Consider the following 26071-nt stretch of genomic DNA (forward strand, 5'->3'; position numbering starts at 1 on the left):
ATGTGGCCCATTCGGCTCGAGTTCATGCCACGTCAGATAGGGCAGGGAGGCTACTGGCCTGGCTGCTCCGGCAGGAGACTGTTCACACTCCGATCGGCGCTATACGTGGGCCTGACGGGTCGTTGGTGTACACGCAGTGGGAGATCCACCAGGTAATGACGGCGCATTACGCGTCTCTGTATCGTTCGACGGGATGTCGGCAAGCACATGACTTAGACCAGTTCTTGGAGGCTGCTTGCCTGCCCACGGTCCCAGATGAACACCAGGAGTCACTCGAGAGTCCCCCTACTGCAGACGAGATCAGGGATGCGGTTGCCTCTCTGGCCACTGGGAAGGCGCCTGGCCCCGATGGGCTCCCGGCAGAATATTATAAAACCTATCGGGAAACACTGATACCCAAATTGCACACTCTTTATCTGGCCGCCCTTGAGGAGCGTACCTTACCAGGTTCAATGCGAGAGGCCTATCTGGTATCTCTGCTCAAACCTGGGCGGGATCCCACCCAGCTGGGGTCTTACCGCCCCCTCGCCCTGCTTAATGCAGATTATAAAATTCTGGCGAAGGTGTTGGCAGAGCGCCTGGCGCCAGTGGTGCCGGCGCTGATGCATGTCGACCAAAATGGCTTTGTACCTAAGCGCAGTACCTCTCTTAACTTGCGGCGGTTTTTTCGAGTGGCGTCAGACAGTGTCCAGCAGTGGCCCAGGGCGGGCTGCCTAGTTTTAGAACTTGAAAAGGCCTTTGACTGCCTGGAGTGGCGATATTTGGTGGCGGAATTGTCGCACTTCGGGTTGGGCCTCGGCTTCCTCCAGCTGGCAGCCCTTCTGTACAAGGACCCCACAGTGAGAGTGAGAACTGGGCCGTACATATCTGATGCCATCCCTATTGGCCGCGGCACCAGGCAGGGGTGTCCGCTTTCGCCCCTCCTGTTTGCGCTCGCGATGGAGCCGCTGGCGGCCACACTCCGCAGGGAGCTGACTGACGGCATTCCCCTAGGTGATGCGACACACCAAGTGTCACTCTATGCGGACGACCTGTTGGTCTTTGTCAGGGATGTGTCTCACATTCTTGTTGACCTGGAGCGCATCCTGATGGAATTCGAGGCCCTCTCAGGTCTCCGGGTGAATGCTGCTAAGTCCTGCCTATATGCGTTTAGGGCCGACACTCAAGATCCGAGTTATCACCTTGGGGGAGTGCAGGTGCAATGGCGGCCTGACACCTTTCGCTATCTGGGTATCCTAATATACCGCCAACCGGCGGATCTTGTGGAGGGCAACTTGGGCAGAGCCGTATCCGCAGTCTGGGCTCAGATGAGGTTCTGGGGTACGCTTCCTCTCTCGGTCACCGGCCGAATAGCATTAGTTAAAATGGTGATTTTGCCCCGTCTTCTGTATTATTTCGCCAATCTGCCCGTTTATGTCCCGGCGTCCTTCTTCGCAGGATTGGCGCGGTCCCTCCGGGACTTCTTGTGGGTGCCAAGCGTCACAGGGTCACGTTGCCCAAGCTGTACCTTCCCACTGGCCAAGGGGGACTTGCAATGCTGTGTTTTGAACACTACTATCTGGCTACGCAGCTTCAGTGGATAGCCCGTTGGCTGGCAGATAGAGGCCGCGAGGATACCGCGACTGCGGCACCCCCCCCCCTTTCATTGGCTGATATCCTTGGGCTCTTCCATCCGGCTGCGGGGGTGGCAAGGCCTGAGCCTCTTCAACTAGCAGTGGCCTACAAATGCTATCACCGGTGTCTCCGTCTTACCCGATCTCAGACCCCCTATGCCCCGTCTATACCGCTCGAAGGCTCCCCTAGTGGGCAGGGGGTGCTTAGTGCTTCGGAACTAGAAGACTGGAGCGCGGCTGACGTACACACCTTAGGGAACCTCTACCGAGATGGGACTCTTCTTTCGTTTACCGCCCTGGCGGAGGAGACGGGCTTAGCTCCGGGCCACTTTCTCCGCCACCGGGCTCTGGTGGCGACGCTCGCAGGCTGCTGGGGAGACCTAAGGGAGGAGCCAGAACAACATCTAATGGTACAATACCTTCATGTTATGGGGTGGGGGAAGCACCTGGTTAAATGGTTCGCGGCGTCCCTGCGAACGCACACGGCGCTGAGTTTGGCACCGCTGCGTGGTAAGTGGGAGGCAGATCTGGTTCGACCCGTGACTGACAAGGAGTGGGATGGGGTACTGCAGGGCCCGAAGAGAGTTCCCAGGAACATGCGCTTCCGCCAAATACAATTCTTCATCTTACACAGAGCATATCTCACGCCCGCCTCTATTAATAGATACTTTCACCGTGCGGATGCATGCTGCCCCCGTTGTGCGGAACTGGATGTTGGCCTGATCCATATGCTGTGGAGCTGTCCTGTGCTGAACACATACTGGCAGGCAGTACAGGAGGCGCTCTGCGAGTGCACAGGTCGTGATATCCCATTCGAGTGGTCAGCCTACCTATTACACCTTTTCCACAGAACACCTTCCAAAAAGGTAACCTCTAGGTTCATAGACCTGGGGATTGTGGTGGCGAAGCGGCTTCTTACCAAACATTGGAAGACGGCTGCCCCACCACACATGAGGGCATGGCGCGGCTCCTTCCTGGTCTGGGCTAGGGCAGAGGGCGTGACCCTCCGGAGGGAGGAAACGCTGGGCCTCAGGAAGACGCCCATTGCGGCCCAGTGGGAGGCGTTATTACAGATCATGATACGGCTAGGGGAGGATGCCGCAGAGGACTGTCAGGTGCGCACTGAGGGAGCCGCTCCGGGTGGTGGAGAGTTGGTTTGTCCGGCAGAGTGCCAAGGCATACGGCAGCGTAGACTTAGTCAGAATGGCGAGGCATAAGGGCAAACGCAACACAGTCTGTACAGCGACCCGAGTGGGGGGTACCGGGCTGGGGGGGGCGACCTACGGGGCATTGGGTGGACGATACTTGGACAATGGCCGGACATTGCTGCTGTTATCATTGTTGTTGTTTTGCTGGGGCGATGGTTGCCCAACTGTTTAGTCCCCGTTATTGATATATAAGTTTGCTATTTGTTTATGGAGAAACACTAGGGGAGAATGGGTGCAATAGTAAAACTTTCGCCTTGAGGTCGCTCCTTATGGGGTAAGGCCTTAGGACACAAAACGGTTCAATGGTTGGCGCCACTGTCGTGGGGGCCTTCCTTGCGATAGGGAACCGAGAGATGCACCCATTCCTACAGTTATTTGTTGCCAGTATGAATACTTAGCTATGATTTAAATGTCGCTGCACATTATTCTGCTTCATGATGTGATGTACACCTTTCAAAAATCTCAATAAACAGATTTATAAATAAATAGATATACACCTCACAAGTCCCTTATAAGAATGAGAGAAGAAGAGTAAGTTGATTTTCTTTGTTTTTTGTTTTATCAGGAGCATGCAGGGAGATAGATACAGAAGGTCTTATCTCAGAATTTAATTTGCTTGAGGAAACAATTCCTTGTGTACAAGGGACTTACAGTCTCTTAGTGAGAAAATATGAGAGTAGCTTTTCATTCTGTATTCTGCTGATTATTCTTTATTTTTTCTACAGGTTCATATTCCCTGTTGTTCCTTCCCATTTCCCTTTTCTCTCACTTGACTGCTCTACCACTCTGTGTATATATATTACTTACAGAGTTGGGGATTTCAGGAGGTGGACCATTTTGTGCATCGTTCCAGTTCTGAGGAGTTCTACTCTGACGACCTGACAGAGTGTGTAGGCGTGACAGCTAAGGTACCTATAAGTTGAGGGCTCCATGGAGGTGAGCCTTGCATAATTGAGAAAAGTATTTGTGCCTGTTTAGCTGGTGCCTGGGGATTAGCAGTCCTCTTAACAGATCTTAGAGAAAGACGGCTGCCTGGATGTGATGTGGTCTTGGCTGATAGTTTCTGGGTGTGGCCAACAATGTCCATCTCTTCTTCCTCCACTTCCACCCAACTCATAGGGTTGGGATTAGTTACACGTGAGGACCCTTATACATGTTTATGTTTTTGTGCAGGCTATCATTGCATAAATCAATAGGAGGGAAATATTCTTGTTGTCCTGAAGAAGGTGGAGTCATTCTACAATATCCACTGAAAAGCTTCGACGGCTAGTGTTATTAAATTTGAGGAACGTGGTTTTTACATGTTGAAGAAGTTTTTCACGTAGTGTTATCTCTATGGATTCCGAAATATTAACTCATCTTTACGACTAATGTTTTTGTATTACATGTTGTCTCTCCTTTTATTTGTATATTTATGATAAAAAATTGTATGTGTTTTTAGATTGACTTGTACTCTCTGGATGAGTTTTATTGCCATTAAATTTGATAATATAAAGTTGTCCCTCTGGCTCTTTCAAGACTGGGTGTACGAGTATGTGACAATTGAAGAATCTTCTGTATAATTGAAGTGTATGATTTTAGGTCTCCAAGAGAATTTACTTGTGATTGTTAAGTCTAATTTGGAACTCTGTCTCTTAGAGTAGCGAGGCCTCTCTCTTTTGCATTAACCTCCCTGAACTGAAACAAAAGCAACCCATGACCGGCATAGCCCTTGTTATGGGCTCATCAGCTGGATATTTTCAGCTATGGCTCAGAAGTTTCCTACAGACATCTTAAGAGTGGCCTTCATGCTATTATATTTAACTAGTGACGAATTGGCAAAGATGCTTTGTTTGAATCAAAGCACTTACATTAATAACTTAGTGCAATTTCTCCAACACTTCCAAGTTGTGTTGTGGGCAACAATATAAACAAGCTGCACATATAGGTTTCCTAATATTTCAACAAGGAAATCAAGACTTGTTTGCCCCATTTCATTTGTTTCCAACTACGCCCTATAAAGACATGGACCAAAAAGCCACCATGGCTTCCTTCTGTAAAGGTTTGAAAGATGAACTAAAAGATGCCTAATCTATGATGGATAATCAATCCATAACTCATGCACATTTATTAATTTAACTTTATAGATCAATGCCCAACAAATAAACTGTAAGCATGAGAAAAGGCACTCTCAACATAGAGAGGTGTGAATTGCACTTGTGAGTGAACATGAGTTTAGACCTTGGGAGAAGAACGTCTTCAAATTGAATATGGCAAAATAGCTGTGTTCCCCATGAGGAAAAAGAATGAAGATGTCAAGAAGGACTGTGCCTTTCCTCTAGCAAGGAATGGCATTTTTAGGAACTGTTCTTCCCTTTCTGAAAATAAGAAAGCTCATCCTTAGAGGACAGATGGGTTCAAGCTTAACTATATCCAATTTGTCTGTCAGTAAGATGTCACACTTTTATATTAAAGCAGTACTTTCGATATCTGATAGACAAGTGGAACTTTATGTATTAAGAGACTCTGGGGCAACTGGCTGTTTTAGCGATACCAACAGGACAGAAACATTCTGACATTAGACAAAGAAAGACCACAAGCAGTCAAGGGACAAATGGAATGACCCTTACATCTGGTGCAGTTTGCAAGAAAACGGAGAGCATAATTATGTCTACCTAGTCAGGGCATGGAGAGTCCCTAATGGTTGATGTTGTCAGTACTCCCTCCTTTTCCATAGCCTTTGCAATCATGTAGCTATATCAACATATTCCTACATTTGACTTGGAAACCAAGTAATTTCTTTTTGTTCCTGATATGGCAAAATAAACTTGTCATTTCAAGGATATGGCAAACAAAAACAACATAAAAATGTTTATTTGTGAAACAAATTAATTCTGTGTGCCCTCACCAGAGAAGAAACCGGAGGTAGAAAAATTCCTGAAAAATAGAGTGACTTTCAAGATGTGTTCAGTAGGAAGGGGTCTAACACCCACCCCCCTCATCATGAAAAAAAAATGGTTTATTGACTTAAAATAGCATCTAAAAAGGTTTCATTCAATTTCTCCAAAGGTGGCACAATATTCTTCATAGCAAAATATATTGGAGAATACAGACCACACATTGGCCATAGTAATTTTAATGCAATCACCATTTACATTTTTTTTAGCATCTGCCCTTAATATCAATTCTCTTAGATCAGATGAAGGAAACACGTTTTTATCAAAATTGGATCTTTGATTGGTATACAATTTGGTCTCAGTTCATGAGGAGGATATGTGGAAAACTGCATTTAATATGCACTAAAGTCACAATGAGTACATAGTCATGCCATTTTGTTTGTAACCTTCCAGCAACCTTCTAGCTCTTTGATAATCATATAATTTGAGGTCTTTAATAATCCTTTATGATCAGGGGCGGCTCCTCCACTAAGGCGAAGGACCGTCGCCCCACTGCTCTCGGAGCAGGTCATAAAGGAAAAAAATAAAATGATAATAATGCATTGTTATTATCATTTTATTTTTCCATTGTTCCTCAGCTGGTTTGGAGTGGGGCTGGGCTGTCACAGAGGAGCAGGAGGAGTGGTGAGCACTCTCTTAAGTGTGCATGAAGGTATGACCGGCCGTCTTGAGCTGGCCAAACAGTCATGCGTACTGTGCATGTTCTCCACCAGGCTGTATTGTACAGCCTGGGTAGAGAACAGTCACAGCGTTCCAGTCCCTCTCTGAGCGCTGAACCACGGCACTCAGACCAATCACAATGCTGCTATCTGGAGCGTCATGATTGGCTATGGGAGTCTGGAAGCATGGGGGCTCCCTGTTTCTGCTTTCTGCCCTGGAGTCCTGGAAGTGGGTGAAGAGGACCGAGAGGCGGCGGCTGGTAGGCAGTGATTTAAAAAAATATATATATTCCAATCCCCTGCCCCCAGCGACCCGACTCCCCACCGCCGTTAAGTAGCAGCCGTCACTGTTCATTATTGTATATTAGATAACATGTTGATTTATTGTAACAACTTAAAGTAACATTGATTACCTGCCGAAGAAATCCTTACCAGTCTAAGAAGACATTCTTTATATGCACAGGCAGAGACATCTATGTTTAAAGCTACACACATTCCTTTGAAAGGCTTCCAGATATCAGGGAAAGGTATCAGCATGGGTATGGCAATAGAAAAAGAGGTGTTAGACAGAGCCACATCCTCAACCATTAAGGGGATCCATAAGTTTATGGAATTTGCCAACTTCTAAAGACATTTTATGTGGGATTTTACTATCATTGCCAAGCCCCTGAAAACAGTTAACTCAGGAAACACACCTGTTGCTCTGGTGAAAGCTCAGGAAAATGTTTTTCAAACTCTCAATACAATTTTTAACACTGGTCCGATTTTAAGACTTCAAATATGCAACTTCACTTCATTGTAGAGACTGATTCTTCAGCCTTTATTATCAGGGCAGTCCTTTCACAGAAATGCCAAGAATCAAGGGCTGTTCATCCTGTTGCCTATTATTCCTGAGCCTTGTCATCATTTCAATATAATTGCACAATTTATGATTAGTAACTACTGGCCATCAAGGAAGCCTTTGTTCTATGGAAACCATACGTTGAAGGTGCAAATCCTAAAATTACAATATAAAAACTTGAAATACAAAGCTGATGGCCGTGCTGCACCTGTTGGCCTCTGGTACCCTCCAACCAACATCCGCCTGAGACGGAGAAGTCACACAGCCAGGCCAAGCCAAGTTCCTCACAACGGCCATGGATGACACCATAAGCTTGGTATCCCACTATCTATACTTCCCACACACTGTGCAGGAGCAGCCAGAGACCAAGCAAGGCATGTACACCACAGCTGGCTTCCCGCACATGTCAGGGGGCAATTGACTGCACACATGTCCTACTAGTGGCCCCTGGCAACGCTGCACACAAGAAGCACAACAGAAAGCGCACGTATCCCTCCAAGGTGCAGGCAATAGTGGACCACCGGGGAATCCCTGCCAACGCCGCCTCAAACGACCCAGGCAGTGTGCATGATTCCCACACCTTCCAACAGTCCATCATCAACCTGCGGCACCAGGATGGCACCTACGGAATCGCACTGCCCGTTGCCCAATACCAAATGCACACACCACACACCTCAACTCCACAATCATGCAACACACGACACAGGAAATGCACACGTCACAAGCTCACATACAACATGCACACCCACAAGACACAACAGCACAACTCACTGTGGGAACCTGGGCTAGCCATGTACATTAGCCATCAACAGCATGGCATCTAGGCCAAACAATAGCAGAATGTCGGAAGAGGTGGGGACCAGGCATGTGCAAAGGAGGCAAGTGACCAATGAATGAGACTGTACACTACGCCAAGTGTGGCGGTGATGTGCTGGCCAGACTGCAGTATGCAGACCACACACATATCCATGCTGAAACACAGAGCTGTTTTGAGAGTAGTGGACAGTGGACACAACCATGTCACCCCAGCCAGTGGGGACAATCGTGGAAATGTAGCTAGTTACGTCCTTCCTGAAAGCGTGAGCTGAGTGGGCTGGCCCATCGTGCGCCAGGCCAGCGTAGGGGTGTGAATAAAAGGCACGTAACTCTGGGCATGGTCCTCTTCCGGAATGCCCAACATCTCTGCCAGGGCGGCGCCTCTCACCCCGCCATAAGGCCGACGCCGTGAGCGGTGTTGCCAGCGATCCTCTGTGCCTGCTGCACCCCGGGCTACAGGTCCCCGTACCAGTCCTGCCAGGCCCTGCGCACCCAGGCCTCAATGCCCACCTGCCGACACCGGCGTGTGTCAAAGAGGGCCCACCACGTGCCGGTGCAAGCTCCAAGTCCGAGGGCCCGACCCTGGCAGAGTCCTCGAACAATCACAGCCTCCATGACACAGGCCAGCAGAACTCCTTTATCGTTGACTTACTCCACCAGCATTTACAGCGGACAAGTAGGACACATATTTGGAACTGAGTCTTGATCATACATTGTCCGAGTACGCACATTAATGCAGAGTATACTTCACTGTACTCCCTTCAATGTGGTGACACCAAGTATGTGCCTGGCATCCCAACCACACATGTCTGTGGGTCCTTGATGGCTACGCCATCAGCCTACACGGCAGCACAGCAGGCCTCACGCCAATCCATTCCAGTCCGTACCAGGCAGGACACGTCATTGTCGCTGACTGAACACCCGCACAGCTCTGGTGCCACTACCTGTCATCTGCAAATGTAATACAAATGCCATTCCAACATTGTGTGTGAGAGATCCAGGAGGAGTTCGCTTAACCGCGTCTGGGCCGCGCTGACCGCTGCCTCTGGCCGACACTGCGGCCAACTAGGTCACAAATTTGGAACTGAGTCTTGATTACTCCATGGCAGATCACGTTAAGTATGGCTGAGTGTATGTCACAATACACCCTTCGATGTGGTGCTACCAGAACTTAGTGGTACATCACATCCGCAAGATTCTGTGGGCTCACGCGGACTACTGCTCTCGGTCTACGCTGCGGGCGAGTAGGTCACACTATTCGAATTCAGTCTTGGTTTATTAATGGCTGACTTGATGTCATAGTACAGGCCTCAACGCAGACTGCATCCCCTTTCAGCCCCAGTGCCACTAAGTCTGTTCCCTTAGACCCATGGACACCTTCTGGTTGAACTTTGGTGGCGACTGAGTCCATGGAATTGGGGTTGTCGTCCCCATCATGTCGGTGATACTGACCTCGTGGCTAAAACGATGCTGTGGCATTCCACTCCTCCATTTTCTGCTTTTGGACAACTTCCACCCTCTGCATCATGCCCTGGAGGACACCTTCCACTGTCGCACGCAACCCTCTGCCACATGAACCTCGGACATTGATGAGGACCCGCTCAGCTCGCGTGGCCCATCTGACTGCACCGCTATTCACCGTGGCGGGGTGCCTATGCCGGCCGCAGTGCATCTGGGGCCACTAACTCTGTGCTGGTCAGGTCCGGGATATATCTGTGGCCCTGCACCGTCCGCTGCCACCGGCCTCAACTGCGGCCCACCAGTGCTCACACATCAAATCAAGTCCTGACTGGCCCGGACGTCGCATCACCGCAGGAGGCACACGCCACCATCGCCAGGGCCAAGTCCAACTGCCAGTGTCGAAACGGTTGTACTGGCAGACTGAAGGAGTTGCTCGCACCTGTCATGGATGCCATCTTCTGCCTGAACCCCTGCTCAGCACTCCAGGTGCCACTAGCTCTGTGCACCATGAATCATTGTCCATTACTGTTTTGGTTATGTGCTGTGAAGAGCTCCCGCTGCAATGTCACCTCAGGCAGTACTGGAGACCTGGGACGATGATGAGGAGGATGATGCAGGTGTGACACCCCCCCACTGCAGCTGCATCTGGAATGTCCAGAAGTGACACAATCCTAGACATTTTCTTCACATGAGCACGCTCCGCTCTGGGGCCCCAACCTCAGCGCACTGAAACTCAGGGACATTTCTGTTTGTATGTTTGTTGACCTCTGTACTTGCTCCAGCTCCTTCCATGTTTCTCAGCAGTTGACTCTGTTATGCAGGTGTTTTCTGTTTCCAAGTTGTTGACCGCACCAAACACTCCATGCAGGCTGGCTTATACTCACACCCATCCAGCACAGGAGTCACTGTACATGTGGCCCTGCCAACAAAGGGGCCAGGCGCAGGTGCCCGTAGCCAGTTCAACATGATCTTTGAGTCTGTCCCTGTGGTCTTGTTGTATGCATGAGGGCCCTGGGCCCTAGGACATTGCATTGTGCTGTGTACAGCGGACGCAGACATGTCACCGCAGGCAGCGGGTTAGAGCTTGGACATGTAGCTTTGTCGTCACCCTCTCAATTCGTAAGGGGAGTGAGCCTGGGCCATCATATGCAGATCCAACGTGGGTGTGTGACTGATATGTGCGTGCCCCTGTGCGTGGTTCTGTACTGGGAATGTGCATCTGCATGTGTCTCTATGGCAGTGTGGGTTTCCTTTGTGGGGTGTAGGTGGATCCTGAAGTGTAATAGACACCCACGTATGTGATCTAGTTTGACTTCCATGGGTTCGGACCACACCCGCTCCTGTTCGGCTGCCTCCTTTTGGTGTTCTGACACATGGCATTGGGTGCCATGTGTGGGTCGGTGAAGTGTTGTGAGCCTGCCGTGCTTGCGGATGCTTCATGCTGTGTGGTCTCTTGCAGGGGCTGGGTTCTCCTCTAAGTAGCTTGTCTGCCCTGGTTCTGGTGGTGGGTTGCGTGGGATGTCCATGGGCTGTTGTAGTGCGTCGGTGTCGAAGGTGTGGTGGTTGTCTCCAACATCACTGATGGGTTGTCTGGTCTGACCTGTTGGAGGTGTTGTTTGTCCCTCTGCAATGTGAAGGGGAGATGCATGTTGACATTGTGTTGACATTTATGTTTGCGCATTGTTCTTGTAGACATGCAGACTGTGTGACAATGTACCTTGTGACTGTTTGGGCGATGCTGGCAATTTGAGGGGGAGTGGACATTTGGACTATATGACTGATGCGAGGTTGCACCCGTACATATGCATCTCACAGTTCCCTGCTCTGTCACATGTGATTGGCCTGTTTCTGCACATGGGCGGACACAGTTGTGTCCCCTGTTCTGCAGTGTCGGTGTTGCACTTTGTGCCACATTGTCATGTAATGTGCTGTGATTGCTATGTGTGTGTGCTGCAGTGTGCAACGAGGATGGGGGACATGACCCTGGGTAAGTGTGGGTGTGCAGTGTGCTACACATGGTTGTGCATGTGTGCCATTGTGCCCACCTCCCCCTGTCCCCACAGTCCCTGGTCTTTACTCACCCTGTTGATGTTGTGTCAGGTCCTCCCGAGCTGTGTCCGCACTCCCGACTCCCTGCACCGTCTCCGCACTGTTGACTGTGGCCTCCGTTTCCTCCAGCTCCTCCGGTGGCGCAGGACTCCCACCTTCTGTGGCCGTTGCTGCCTTCCTGTTAGCAGCGGCTTTGTGCCTGGTTTACATTTTCACATCATGCCAGCGCCTCTTGGCCTCCTCCATTGTCCATTGTCCTCCATTGTCCTCCTCAACACTCCAGCTGCATTCCAAGTAGTCTGATTGTGGGTCAGTTGCTGGTTGTGTTCTGTCACCTCTGTGACGCTGGTCTTGTTTTCCTGCGGACTTACAGTCTCTTAGTGAGAAAATATGAGAGTAGCCTTTCATTCTGTATTCTGCTGATTATGCTTTATTTTTTCAACATATTCATATTCTCTGTTGTTCCTTCTCATTTCCCTTTTCTCTCACTTGACTGCTCTACCACTCTGTGTATATATATTACTTACAGAGTTGGGGATGTCAGGAGGTGGACCATTTTGTGCATCGTTCCTCTCCATCTTCTCCTTGGCCTTCCTCAAGCCCATTGTTCCTTGAGGTCTGTGGGGGTTGTGGGGTTCGCATTGGCCTCTGTGCTCGGTCATGGTGCATCCATGTTGCTACGCACTTTGGATTGTTTCTGGTGTGTTGTTTTTGTAGCTTTTATAGTGCATTTTCCCGCCAGACGCGTGGGATTTGCTGGCCTGCAGCTGGTTTTCTCAGCTTTTTGTATCACGATTGGCCTCATCGCAGCTTCTTTTGTGTTCGTGTTTCGCATTTTTGTGGCGTGGTGTTGTTTTTTACGAGGCCATTTGACGTGTTGTCTGGTGACTACCACCGTATTGTGAATACCTGGTTAACACGGCGTAAAAGTCCCACGATGGACTGCGATGTTGTAGGTTGAGTTAAGTAACTTTTGCGATGGTTGTCACACGTTCTTGAGAATATGCCCCATAGGTAAATTATTGTAAATAAAGGTTCTATGGGTATGTGGAGTTTGTGCCTCTGTTTTTGGTGACAGACATTTTACCGCCTGCACTGCAGCCCCTTATTAACCAGCTCTACAGTTGGAGGTGGCGAAATGTCAACAGGCAGGGTGGAGAGGGAAGTGGGTGCACAGGGGCGCATCCCCATAAAGAAAACAAAACAGCCATCAATGCAGCACAAACACCAGCGTCAAGAGTGTGCTGGTGTTTACCCCATGGTGAAATGTCCTCAAATCAGTTCTCTGTCTTGCACAAAAACTTACCATTATCCAGGTCTCTGAAATAAAGAAAGATACCAGGACTATTAAAAAGACATTTCTGGTGGACCAATATGACAATATCTGTAAAGAACCTTGTACGAAGGTGTGCTATCTGTGCTCAAGCTAAGACTATGAATGCTCCAGCACCAGGTTTGATGCAACCACTCTCCACTCCTACTCAACCCTGGTCAGTGATTTCAATGGACTTTGTAGTGGTGCTGCCCTTGTCACAATGATTCAACACTGTTTGTTGTAGAGTATTTCACAAAGTTGGGACATTTTGTTCCCTTGACAGGGTTGCCTAGAGGAGTTGAACTGGCTTAATTCTTCCTTAACAATGTGTTTAGACTCCATAGTTTCCCTAAACTTATCATCACAGATTGAGGGCCTCATTAGGGCTGTCTATAAGGTCAGAATTTGAGTTTGCTTAAAAGTCATAGGAACACATAATTAAATGAGAGAGAGAGGTGTGATACCTCTTGCGCGAATGGGACTACCTCAGATTGTATCATTCAGATTGATGAGTGTGCATGAGAATATACGTAATTGTTAGGGTATTGTATATGCTGTATATATTGTGTATATGTACATTTGTATGTTAGTTTGTGAAATTGATCAATGTGTCATTATATATATTTTTTGATTTCTTTATATTTCTTATGTTTATGATTAATTCATGTTAAATAAATTGATGTGCCAGAGACCTGCCTAATGGTATGTGTACCCAACAGAATCATGAGTATTTGTAGCCACATAAAATATTGAGAATGTCAGGGTAATTAATGGTGCCTTAGATGAAAATAAAAGAGTGATTCATCCCTCCATACTTCTTTGTTTTACATTCTTCTCAAGTAACAGGCAGATTATTAGATACAGGCAGAACACCATTGTAGACTTTCTCCTGTCAATCAAATTGGAGACAAGGTCTGACTGTCATCTGCCAGGGTCTCATTCAAAGTTTACCACTAGATTTGTGAGTCGCTCTAAGGCAGATGAGTTCTGCTGCAGTACTACGTTAATTACCCAATAGATGTCAGATATATTCACTTTTCCATGTTTTCAGCATTAAATCAGCTGTATCAAAACTGGTATCATAGCATCCTCTAGTTTTAGTAAATGGTTCACAAGAATATGAAGTAGAGAATATCTTTGACTCACACATTTACCTTGGGCAATTTCAGTATCTCATTTCTTGGAACGCATATGATACCTTTGAGTGCTCATTAGACCGGTATCCTGTGTTTAGAGCTGTCTATAAGGTCAGAAGAGATTAGATCTGGAAATTATAGAAGACTGGCACATAAAAATTAGCATTTGAGATAGTGTAGACACAGTTCCTGGTTACGAGCTGAGCCTCTAAGAGATATAGGGCAGAGTTAGTATATTAGATGTGCACGGGCACTGGGTGGGTACCTGCCAACATCCCTAGTTGTGGCGTTTTCACTCTCAAACCATTTCACTAGCTGGGTTTGAGTTCCAGCACTATGTTGTTTTCTCCCTATCCAGTTTCCATTCCCCTCTTTTCCTTTTTGACCCATGCTTCATTGAGATCACACAAAATGGTCAAGCAATGCCCAGTTCGTTGAGCTGGATGCTCTGAATTGCCATATGTTACTGAATAGACACAATCATATTTACTTCTTTTCAAAAGGAAGTTGTATGCTGCCTCCACTTCCCAGTAAGAGCTCCTGAGCTAGCGTTGGCACAAGGGTCTGGAATCCATTGAAGTAGACTGGACTCAATTATTTGTTAGTGAGTGTATTTAAGAGGTAAAGGAGAGTTCATTGTTCCAAGCCAAAATTGAATATCAATTTACGAAATAATTTATGAGAATTTAAGTTGCACAGTATCACTGTAAAGCAAAAGATGGACAGTGGTTTATGACAATCTTTTACCAATCAGATTAGTGTCAACCAACAGTGGGATGCTCGTTCATCTTTTTATTTTACCCTTACTTGGCTCTCCCTTCAGAACCAGCTTGAAGCATTTGAAAAGGGGAAGATTACAAGCTTACTGCAAGAGGATCTTCTGCTAACTACCAAGCAAAATCAGAACAAATTGAATCTATTTGGCGAGGGCTTTGTTGAAGAAAAGAGCAAACCAGTTGCCCTACCTGGTATATAGGGATATGTGGACATGCCTCTTTTGTTAAGACTGAAAGTGTTTTGGGGGTGAAGGGAGAGCTGGCTACATAATACCTGCATACACATACTTGAGTTCAGTAGAAACAGCCCTGATGAAAACTCCTGGTAAATCATTCTTTACCTATACAAACCTTCCAATCAGCGCTACCACTGATTTGGACCACCAGCACAGAGTCAGCATCAACCCACTGTCCTAGGAAGACTACTTTGCTCAATGTTAGTTTTACTGAGGTAGCCACGTCAGTCACCTTGGCCACTGTGTGCTGCAGATTGACAGCTTAATACTGGAGGTCAAAACTGATTGGTGCACCTTCCTTTCACGTCACCTAGATGGCCAGTGCATCATTGTTTGACTTAAAGTATATACAACTTCACTTTAACTCTTTCCCAGTACTACTTATTTGAGCTGGAATTTAGACATCTATGAGCAAGAGTTACCACCATCTCAGAGCTTGGGCCAGCATGAATTCAGGTAGCCGACTTGGTTTAATGTCATTGCAACAAATATCCTGTGTTAGATCAATGCACTGTATTGTGATGTGAGCTGAAATACCCTGACAGACATTGAAAGTCGAGATACAGTGAACCCCTTTGATTCCGTAAAGGTATATACTGAAGAACTGTGCTGTTTGTCGGGGTGTCATAACTTGGCCCTTTTATAAACCATAGCCGATGTTCCTCTTTATTGTTCTTAAGGATGTTTTCACATTTCCCTTCACTTATTTAAAACCAAGGCTTCTCTCCTTTTAACCATTTTTTTAGTTTGACTACATTATTATCTTTTCATAGAAGCCTGGTCTGAGCCATTAAGTTCTTTATTTCTTAACTGCCTTCTTGTTTGGTTATGCTGTTAAATATGAGACTGCGCATATTTTCGTCAAGAGTCTCTGTGCTGCTCTGGGCTACTAAAAAATAATCCATTTATTTACAAAGGTTGGACTGTGGAAATTAAGCCCACAGCTATTTCCTCACAAACATCTTATTAATATTAAATATTCTGTAACAGCTTACATTTTCCCATGTTATATAACACAGACCTAGTACCAAGGAATAGATGGTTGTTTACATAGATGACATATATATATATATAGCCCTGCAAAATATAATTAATGAACAATTCCACATATAAAAAAGATTGTTAATATACTTCAATATAAGTTAAGCATAGAATAATATTTTGTATTATACTATCCAGCCATTCCCCCGATAAACCCAACAACCAAACAAATAGTGATTGTACCGTGGGCCGTGACGGAGCGGGTCCGTCATACGCACAGTGCGACCGATGCGCATGACGGAACCGCTCCGTCATGCGCATCGAAAGGGTTAATGATATTTTTTATTGTTGATATTTTTGTGCCTACCATTATAAGTTCTGAAATCTACCACATAAGTACTATGGTATTTTTGTATCACAATATTTTTATAGTTGATAATCTGCCAAACAATCATTGGGATAACATACTGTAGAGCTTTTAAAACATATTTATATTGTTATTATTTAGAATTTAAACACAGTGAGAACAAATGATTCCCCCTATTATGTTGGGTGTCATGCTTATCACAACACTACTTCATGCTTTCCTTCCTTTCCTCTACTATATTTAGAAAAAACATTAAATATTGTGAGGAAGCTGTGAGTGTTTTGTTGACTGACTCTGAAAAAGACATGTCTCTTAAAGAAGGCTATATTCTTGATAATCAATTGTTTGCTATGACAGTGCAAGACATCATTGTTAAAATGTTTTGAATATAATCCTTTAAATGAAACAAAAGGAAAATCCACAGATGCGTAAGGAACATATGCAAAGTTATTAACCACTTCACTCTTATAAGCTTAGCTCTGATTATACTAAGTTTATTCCCTTAACAGATCTGCACTTAAAATCACTTACCATCATCTGCATCGTCATTGGACATGATGGCTACACACTTCTCCCACACCGTCTTTATATCAGCTCTGTAGCGATCACAGGTACAAAGTAACATGGGCAGGAGAAGTGTCTGCACTACTGAGCACCAGAGAACGCACAAGACCATCCAGTCATAAGATGTATCAAACTTCAAGCTAGCAAAGCTCACAACCTAGGGATATAAAACAAATATATATGTTTAGAATTAATATGAAGATATATTATCTACGTGACATTTCTGAAATTTTAATTGAATTAATGTGTGTCACTTATAAAAGCAAATGTGCCTTACACGCCAACAGCCGAATATCATCATTACCACTAACAAGGTTTTCGCTCATTGAAGTTTGTTTCAGTAGCTAGTAAGATGGTGTAGGGCATAACTTGAGATGTGAATAGACATATGGTCATTTAAAGTACAACAGACCAAGAATTGGGGAAAAAAATCATGGCTGCATTTAATGAATAGATTGAGTTTAGTATTGTTAATCAATATGCCTGATAATGTTTATACAGAGTTTGAATGATAAGTGAGGACATCTCTACATGTTACCCAGTGTGTTGTCATTCAGTGAGAAAGACCCAGCACTTTTCATTTTCAGATTTTCAACAATTCACTCTAGTTGTAGTAATATATTATCTGTGCAGTGTTTAATCTTCTATCCCACAAACCAATCTATCTGCATAGAGACTGCCAGACTGCCTTTGGACACACAGGTGTATGTGATTATGAGATTGGGATAACCCCACTGTCATTGTCTTGATCATGTAACAAATACATGAACATATGTAGAAATTGTGGCTACACATTGAACTTCACAATAACATTATGCTGACTCCTATTGAAAAGAAAACATTCTGAAATAATCCACAGTCAACAATGTTCCAATATTACACTTCTTCTACACTGCTACCATGAATGGTAAGCACAAGAACTGGCACAAAAGTGAAAGATGAAAGTAATAGATAGTCAGCCTTCAAACAGTTGTATACTTCTACCCAGTTGGTCAACATTTGTTGACTGCTTGTAAGTTCTAATTATCCCCTTGATGAGTAAAATCCCACATTCTCCCATGGCAGGGGCAAAGCTGAAATGGTGTTTCACCACAACCCCTATTGGGTGTAAGGTTGGATTTAACCAAGCAATTGGTGTCTATGACTAGACCACTTGATAGACTTAGGGCCTGATTCAGAAAGGGCTTCCGCATTCATGGCAGAGGCCCCGCAGTCATGGGGGAGCCTCCGCACTGATGGAATCTCTGGAATGAGATTCCTCAAAGTAGAGATTTCACCCCGAGTGCAGAGCCTTCCCCATGACTGATCGACCTCTGCCAAAAGTGCTGAAGCCTGCACTTTTTAGGGTTCATGCTATTTAGTAGAGTTACTCAGATATTTGGCAAAGCAGCAATATGACAATCTATATAGAAAATAGCAAGACATGTATAAACAAATTAAACTGATTTAATTACTCCCTGTAGTAAATAATAAATAACTAATAGTCCTTTCATGCAGATCCATTTCAGCAGCCATTTATTTACATTTTCATCACCTCTTTATAGGGTGAAATCACCTATAATGTATTTTTTGTCTTTCAATGCTTTTTTCAAGTGCATATTTGAAATGTCAGTGTACAGTGGGCAGTGAAATACAATGTTTTTAGCTGCCTCATTTACCGTTGGATGAAGGGTAAACCAAAGTTTAACTGAAGAACCTTTATGAAATGTAGGACAGAGCGTAATAGCCAAATATTTCTCAGACCCTGAGCTTGAAAGTTCTTCAAACTGAGCTTTCATGACCCCTCTTTTCCAAATAGTCCAGTATGGATCATTGATCATTTAACAAGCTCCCTGCCTTTGCAGAGTTAGCCTGACCTTTTTAAAACCAGGAAAATGGTGGCAGTGAAATATAGGTCTCTTTTGGTTGTGTTAAATCTGTGTAGCATCTGACAGTGTGAACCATGCAGTGATGCTAGAATGTCCTATTTTAGTTGCCACAATCTCTAATTCAGCTTTGATGTTGTTCTAATCTTTTCTGAAAGATAAAAGGATGCAGATAAAGCATAGATCTTATTGGGGACATTCACATCTGCTGCCACTGCTGTTCCATGTGGAATACTGCAGTACTCCTGATGTTTCAACCAGTCTTTAATACATACTTAAAACCCATTATTGACCTATTGGGAGCAAATGTAATTTAACTTCAATGCCATGCCAATGGAAGACAAAGACATACCAGTCATCTCAAGAGGGCTTGCTGTTCGTATCATGTTCATTTTTTCTTTTTTAAATATCTTTATTACATTTTTCAATTTTCCTAATACAGCCAAGCAAACAGTGTTACATTTTCCACTTTTTCCCCCTGTGTTTTTCCCCCTCTTTTCTTTATGCTGTAACAGAATCATTTTCGCTATGCCATTATTAATATTGTTCCAAGCATTTGCCATCTAACAGCCATGGCACAGGAAACGTCTGTGGCGCAAGAGTTAACATAAATGTACCGATTGGTGTGGGAGTCTGCATCTCATTCGGACTGTCACCTCCTATCAGGGGGGCAGGGTCCATCTACCTCTTATGTGTCCCCATAATGACAATGAACCATGTACAGTGACGTCAGTTATTTTAGGGGTGCGTGATTCATACGTAATGCTGTTTTAAAATCACAGTAAACATTGGTGCATGGGCGATAAACAGTTACCATCTCAATGCATTACAAGATATCTTTGTTTATAACATTTGAACCACAACTAACGAAAGGAAGATAAATGTATATAAAAATAATAAATAAATAAATAAATAAAAAGAGAATGAGAGAAATCAATTATCTAACAGAGCGTGTATATGCCGGGTTTTGCACCTTCCGAGTAGGGTTGTGCAAGAGTCATGTGTGCATGGCGGGTATGAGATGCTCTTCCTGTGTTGTGTGAGGGCATACAGGCAATGAGGTGTCGTGTATCTGGAGTTTTGTCTATGGATCACCGTGATGGAATGTGGGGTCATTACTGAACTTGACAGCTGTGACTTAGACGTCTTGCATGCACAGCCCGCCCATTCTTACCCAGACTACTTGTTAGGCATCCACCTCCGCCTGCTGCGTAGGAGGTGTATGTGGCATAGTATTAGCTTGTATGAGGGTTTTTAGAAGTTCATCCCAGGCCTGCGCGATGGGGAATTTGCGCAGCCCTGCCGTTTCCTCCCGATGCAGAATAATGCTCTCCGCCTGCGTCCAGACCTCTAGGGATTTCAACCAATGGGGTGCCTCTGGAGGGTCTTTATGTTTCCATCTCTTGGTTATCAATCGTTTAGCGGTTATTAGGCCTAAGTCTTGGAACCTAGATCTCACTTTGTTTTCTTTTGATCGTTTGTAGAGTCCCAATATGCAGACCTCCCACGTGTTCAGTATCTCGGTGCCAGTGCTGCTTGTGTTTCCGTTACTTTGTGCCAACATATGTAGCAGGTCAGCCCCTATGCAATGGCATCTTGGGCAATCAGAGGTAGTAACGTTAAAATCGTTATTTATCTTGTCTGGCTACAGATACGCTCTATGTAGTATGAATGTCTGTATGAGTTTAAATCGTGAGTTGCGTGGTATGTTTGTGGCACTAGCTAAGATACATTCCCATTCTTTGTCAGTCCAGGGCCTTCCCCTGTCTTCAGTCCAGCGCGTACGGAGTCGTTGTGGTGGTTTTAATACATGCGTGAGTAGGGCCTGCACCAGCCAGTGAACCACAAGCGACCCCTCCCCCATCACATACAGATATTGTATAAGCTGATGCATCGGCGGCTCAGTAGTCAAATCTCCCCACGTTAGTGTCAGTGTTCGTATGATGGCTGCATGCAGGAGGAACTGGCCCAAGGGCAATCCTGTATCCGCCGACAAGGCTGCAAAAGGCAGCAGAGCACCATCCTCGAATAATTCTCCTAGTGTCTCCACTCCTGCAGTGGTCCAGGGCGTTTGTACCGTGTCTGTTACAGTATCCCTGCCTCTAGGTGTCCCAGTAAGTGGGAGTATTGGGGCGTAGGGAATGACGTCTTTTGTGCGTCGATAGCATCTATGGGCTAATTCTATATGTATCTGTGTCGGACGGGGAAGTTTCGCCAATGGATGAAATAAACTATAGATCTGAGTCTGTGTCCATGACGATGATGCAGTGGCAGTGTCCGTTATGTTCTTGCCTCTAAATGAGGAACTGCTAAGCCCCCATTCTCCGGCGGTGCATATACCTTCTACAATGCTATCCTGGGCCGTCCCGCATTCCAGATTAGACCCCGTATTAATCCCTCTAGCTCCCTAAACATTCGCACCGGAACATACACTGGGAGGTTTGCAAAGTAATACAGCAGCCTCGGCAGTATTATCATCTTGGTTAGGGTGATACGGCCCATGACATTTAGCGGCAGTGTCTTCCAGAATTGGATCTGCGCCCTTATGGAGGAGACAGCTCATACCAGGTTACCCTCCAGTGTGTCCACCAGTGACCTGTAAATATATATGCCGAGGTATCTGAACGTGGTCGGGTACCAAGCAAGCATAGTCCCATTAACAACTATGTCCGTCGTGGCTACACTCTCGTGAAAAGGATAGGCTCCCGATTTAGCCCAATTTACCCTAAGGCCGGACACCGCCTCGAAGTTACGGAATATCTCAGATATGGCCAGTGGTATAGCATGCAAGTCTCGTACATATATCAGCAAATCATCCGCATATAGAGACACCGTATGCAAACCATCATCTGTGCCGCTCTCCCGGAGCGTAGCTGCCAACGGTTCCATGGCAAGAGAGAAAAGTAGCTGTGATAAAGGGCATCCCTGCCTAATGCCAATCCTGACCCTGATCGCGTCAGATATGAGTTTACCTGTGTGAACCCGTACCACGGGTCGCTGGTATAGTAATTGCACCAGTTGGAGGTACCCGTCCCCTAGTTCATATTTACGTAGCACTGCCGCTAGATAGGGTCATTCCAATTAATCAAAGGCTTTTCCTAAATCCAGCACTAAGCAGCCTGACCGTGGCCAGTCCCCGTTGCATCCTTCTGAACTCTGAATGATCTGCGTATATTAAGAGAGGTGCTTCTGGTTGGGACAAAGCCGTTTTGATCAGTGTGGACTATGGCTGGGATAAACGGGGTTATTCGTTTGGCTAGGACGGAGGCAAGTATTTTATAGTCTGTGTTCAATAGGGCCAGTGGATGATAAGAACCAAGGATTTCGGGGTCCCTACCGGGCTTCAAGAGGAAGACCAGCATTGCCTCATTTTGCGTGAGCGTGAGGGACGAGTCCTCTAGGGCCGCTGAGTATATACGCAATAGTTCCGGGAATTAATATGTCCGAGTAGGCTTTATAAAATTCAGCCGGCAGTCCATCCGGACCCGGAGATTTACCATTTGAGAGGGAGAAAATACTATCGCGCAGTTCGTCCGATAGCAAAGGAGCACCCAATTCCTCCTGCTGATGGTCTGTCAATTGCGGAAGCGTCAGGGTGGAGAGAAATTCTCGTATGTCCGCATCTGTAGCTAGGAGGCAAGACTTGTATTTCGCGGAGTAATGTTCTACAAAGGCTTCATGTATATCTCTTTGGGAATGTACTAAGTCACCGTGCATGGTTCGTATAGACGTCGCGGGTGAGGTAGTTGCCTCCTGTCTTATCAGTCACGACATCAGCTTGCCCGGTTTGTCTCTCGCACTATGGGAGCGCGCTGAGTGTGCTGCATAATTCAGATTGCGAAGCCAGTCCAGCAATCTGGAGTGTTCGCCTCTTATTTGCATCAAGGACCTATCGTCTCCTCCTAGTGCCTCCCCCTCGCTTTGGAACTACAATCAAAATAATTAGGGGTTTGCCCAAATGACCCTCCTATACCTGGGCAAGGGAACATCTACGGTATATATACAAATGGTATAGAGGGATAGATCATGTTTACTTTCTGCACAAGTGTTTATTAATTACCTCGGCAAAAAATCAATTTCTTCTGACAAAATTAAATGATTATAATACAGGCACAAATATCTATCGGTGAACATCCAAACACATAATGTAACACAGTTTAGTCAATACATCTAAAACGAAACAATTTATATTTACACTACAGCACATATATACAAACTCATATACAAAGTAATTCAATCAAAAATCCTTTCCCTATTAGCTCATTCCATCAAACATGTGTGCACTTAACATTGCGTAGTGCTACAACCGGGGGTAGTCCTATCAGCAATACACAGATATAGTATTTCCTCTTATTTTGTAATGCCAATACAATTTATGTATTTATTCCACAATACAGTGGACTCCTCCTTTGTCAAGGTGTCGACGCGTTCGCGTTTCAGCCTTCTACTTTCGTTATGGCTTCCTCAGGACAGGGATATGATCTACAAAAATAATAACGCTAAAGTGAACTTTAAAAACCTATATTGTACTTTTTGTCTATTTGCGCTGTGTTCTATCCCTTATTTGCCCAGACAGTGCTGTTAGAAGAGGAGAATCAACGGGGATGCGTGAACATAACCTCCAAGCCATTTATAAAGACATAAATAAAATAAGAAACAAAACATAAATCATGCAGGCTAGTAGATGAAGAATCCTACTTATATGCTTAATAAGTGTCACAGTGAATGCTCAAAACGCGCACTTATGCATGAAGAAAAACATGCACTTAAAACTGAAGCAACATGAAAGACATGGTTCAAGACGCCACAGACCCCAACCAGAAGATGTGAAACACACGCGGGGTCCTGTACCCCTTCTGTATACCACCTCCGACTGTAGTGAAAGGCATCACCGTGGAGACCTAAGATAAACGGGTCCTGGCCCGTGTGGGGGCCAAAATACCTGTGGGTTCTAATGAGGCAACCTGGTCTCGTGAATTACAAGGTCGATTTATACTCCGGTCCCACACGTCAGTTGGAAGCTCCTATATACGGGAGAGAACATCTATGAAGTATCCCCTGTGCATCAAACAGGACACTATGTCATGGCTACTACAATTATTAGGCACCAAACCTCGGCACTTGTATCTTCTCAGGAATTCTGGGTCTCTTCGATTCCTTCGAGCAATTTTCAATCACTAGAACCAACAAACAAAAACAAAAACAAACCACCTGTCATTGGAGCAGCTGAATTTCAAGGTGTGTAGGTTCAGTCTCTAATTGTCTCCGCATACCCGCTTGCATGCCTAGGCAATCGCCCCTGACCACTACCTTAAATGCATCCCATTCAACCTGAGGTGTTGCAGCTGTGCCTGTGTTCGCCTCAAAATATTGTGCAATATTGGCGGCTAGGAGACTCCTGAAAGGTGCGTCCAATAATACATCCGGCTGCAATCGCCAGGCAGGAATTGGCAGTCGGGCGCACTCCCAGGATAATTCCAATACATGCGGGTTGTGATCTGAATGTATCCTGCCCAAATAGTATACTGTAGATACATGTGGGAGCAACCCTTCTGAGAGCATGCAGCGGTCTAACCGGACATGCAACGTATGAGCACCAGAGTAATAGGAATACACCCTGTCATGGGCGTTCCGGTGTCTCCAGACGTCCTTAAGATGCCACTGCCTTGCCCAGCTGTGTAATGCCTTCATGGCTACATGCGCATTTGTACCTGGAAGGGGTGGAAAGGAGCGGTCCAATAAGACGTCCAGTACACAATTGTAATCCCCCCCCAAGAGCATAGGAATATCATGCCATGGCGCCAGGACGCGCGACATATCGTCAAAGAAAATAGCCTGGTCCGTGTTGGGAGCGTATATTGATGCAATTACCACCTGTCGGCCATCTAATGAGCCCCTGATCACTACATATCTGCCTTCTGTGTCTCCTAATGTTTGTGTGATCTTAAGTGGGACCCCTGGGCGTACCCAGATTAGTGCACCTCGCGCGTAGGCTGAATACCCCGTGGCATATAGTTGACCGCGCCAGCGGCGGTGTAATCGTTGGATTTCTGACTTGGCCACATGTGTCTCTTGCAAAAGAGCTATCTGTATGTGATGTCGTTTGAGGTACAAGTATATCTGGTATCTACGTGACGGTGTATGCATTCCCCGCACATTCCAAGTACCGATTTTAAGTGTAGCCATAGTTCTTATAATGTGTTGAGTAGCATCTCATTCGCGGCAGTGCGACAAACTTATGCAGAGTGAAGGACCCAGCAACGTACCAGCCCCCAGGCTCAATAACCCAAGGCATCATGCAATGTGTGTGAACAGCACACAGTAAAGGATATCTCATAATAAAACCAAAACTGAATAATAAACCAAAGAGAATGCCAAAAGGACGATGATGCAACCAGCAATCGCCCAAACTCCTAATGGAGATAACAGTAGCAACCAATCTAGGGGGGATGCGCTACGTCTCTCGTTCCGTTGACTTACGGAATATGTGGCCCGTGTTTCAGAGGCTCCCCGCCTTCAGGCATAATACAATATAATAAAAGCAAACTTTGTATCCCGGCTCAGAATTACCCACCAGGCCGACGTTGGGTGTTGGTGTCTGCCCAGCCGCAATCAAACCCAAGATCAGTTCCCGTCCTCCTCCGCCCCCAGCGCGACACCACCCACCATCGCATGCAATATTCAAAGTCACCTCAGGACTATTACATATGACTATACCGTGTGCGACTGCATACCCCCATGTAGAGAGTACAATACCTCAGTTCGCAGTCCAGAATAGGAGTAAATTGTACAATATTTATATAATTGTATCGGCTGTCTGCGGGGTAACGTCCGGCTGCTCAGTCGATTCCTGTGAGTCCTGTAGGCCATATATTCTCTCATCATCACTGGACAGGTCACGCTGGCCGGAGCTGGATGCGTCCTCGGTCACCAAAGAACCGCTGATCTCCGCTACCGCCTGCAGGGCATCTCGTTGTCCGCTAAGAATCAAATCTGTATGTGGTCCCACCGGAGGCGAGGGCGGCGCCCGGACCCTCTCTGGCCTACGCTCTCTCCGGCGGCGGCGGAAGGGGCCCCTCAGTCCCGATGGGGCCGTCGTCACAGGGGCATCACGAGGCCCCCACAGCAGTGAAGGTGTCCAGCCAGTCCTCCGCTTCTTCTGATGTGGCAAAGAAATGTGTCTTGTCATTTGCCACGACCCACAAGCGTGCCGGAAAAAGCAGGGAGTATTTCAGGTTGTGTTGCCGA

General features: G+C 46.0%; 1 protein-coding gene across 1 annotated transcript in view; it reads right to left on the bottom strand.

Moving 5' to 3' along the window:
• GPR153 (G protein-coupled receptor 153) overlaps positions 1-26071 on the bottom strand; it is a 561014-nt gene that overhangs the window by 83906 nt on the left and 451037 nt on the right. Inside the window, exon 5 of the mRNA XM_085608887.1 lies at positions 16926-17115. Coding sequence (XP_085465013.1) covers positions 16926-17115 — 190 coding nt within the window. The remainder of the gene's footprint in view (positions 1-16925; positions 17116-26071) is intronic.

The sequence above is a fragment of the Triturus cristatus genome, chromosome 1_2, assembly GCF_964204655.1.
Source record: "Triturus cristatus chromosome 1_2, aTriCri1.1, whole genome shotgun sequence".
Classification (NCBI taxonomy): Eukaryota; Metazoa; Chordata; class Amphibia; order Caudata; family Salamandridae; genus Triturus; species Triturus cristatus.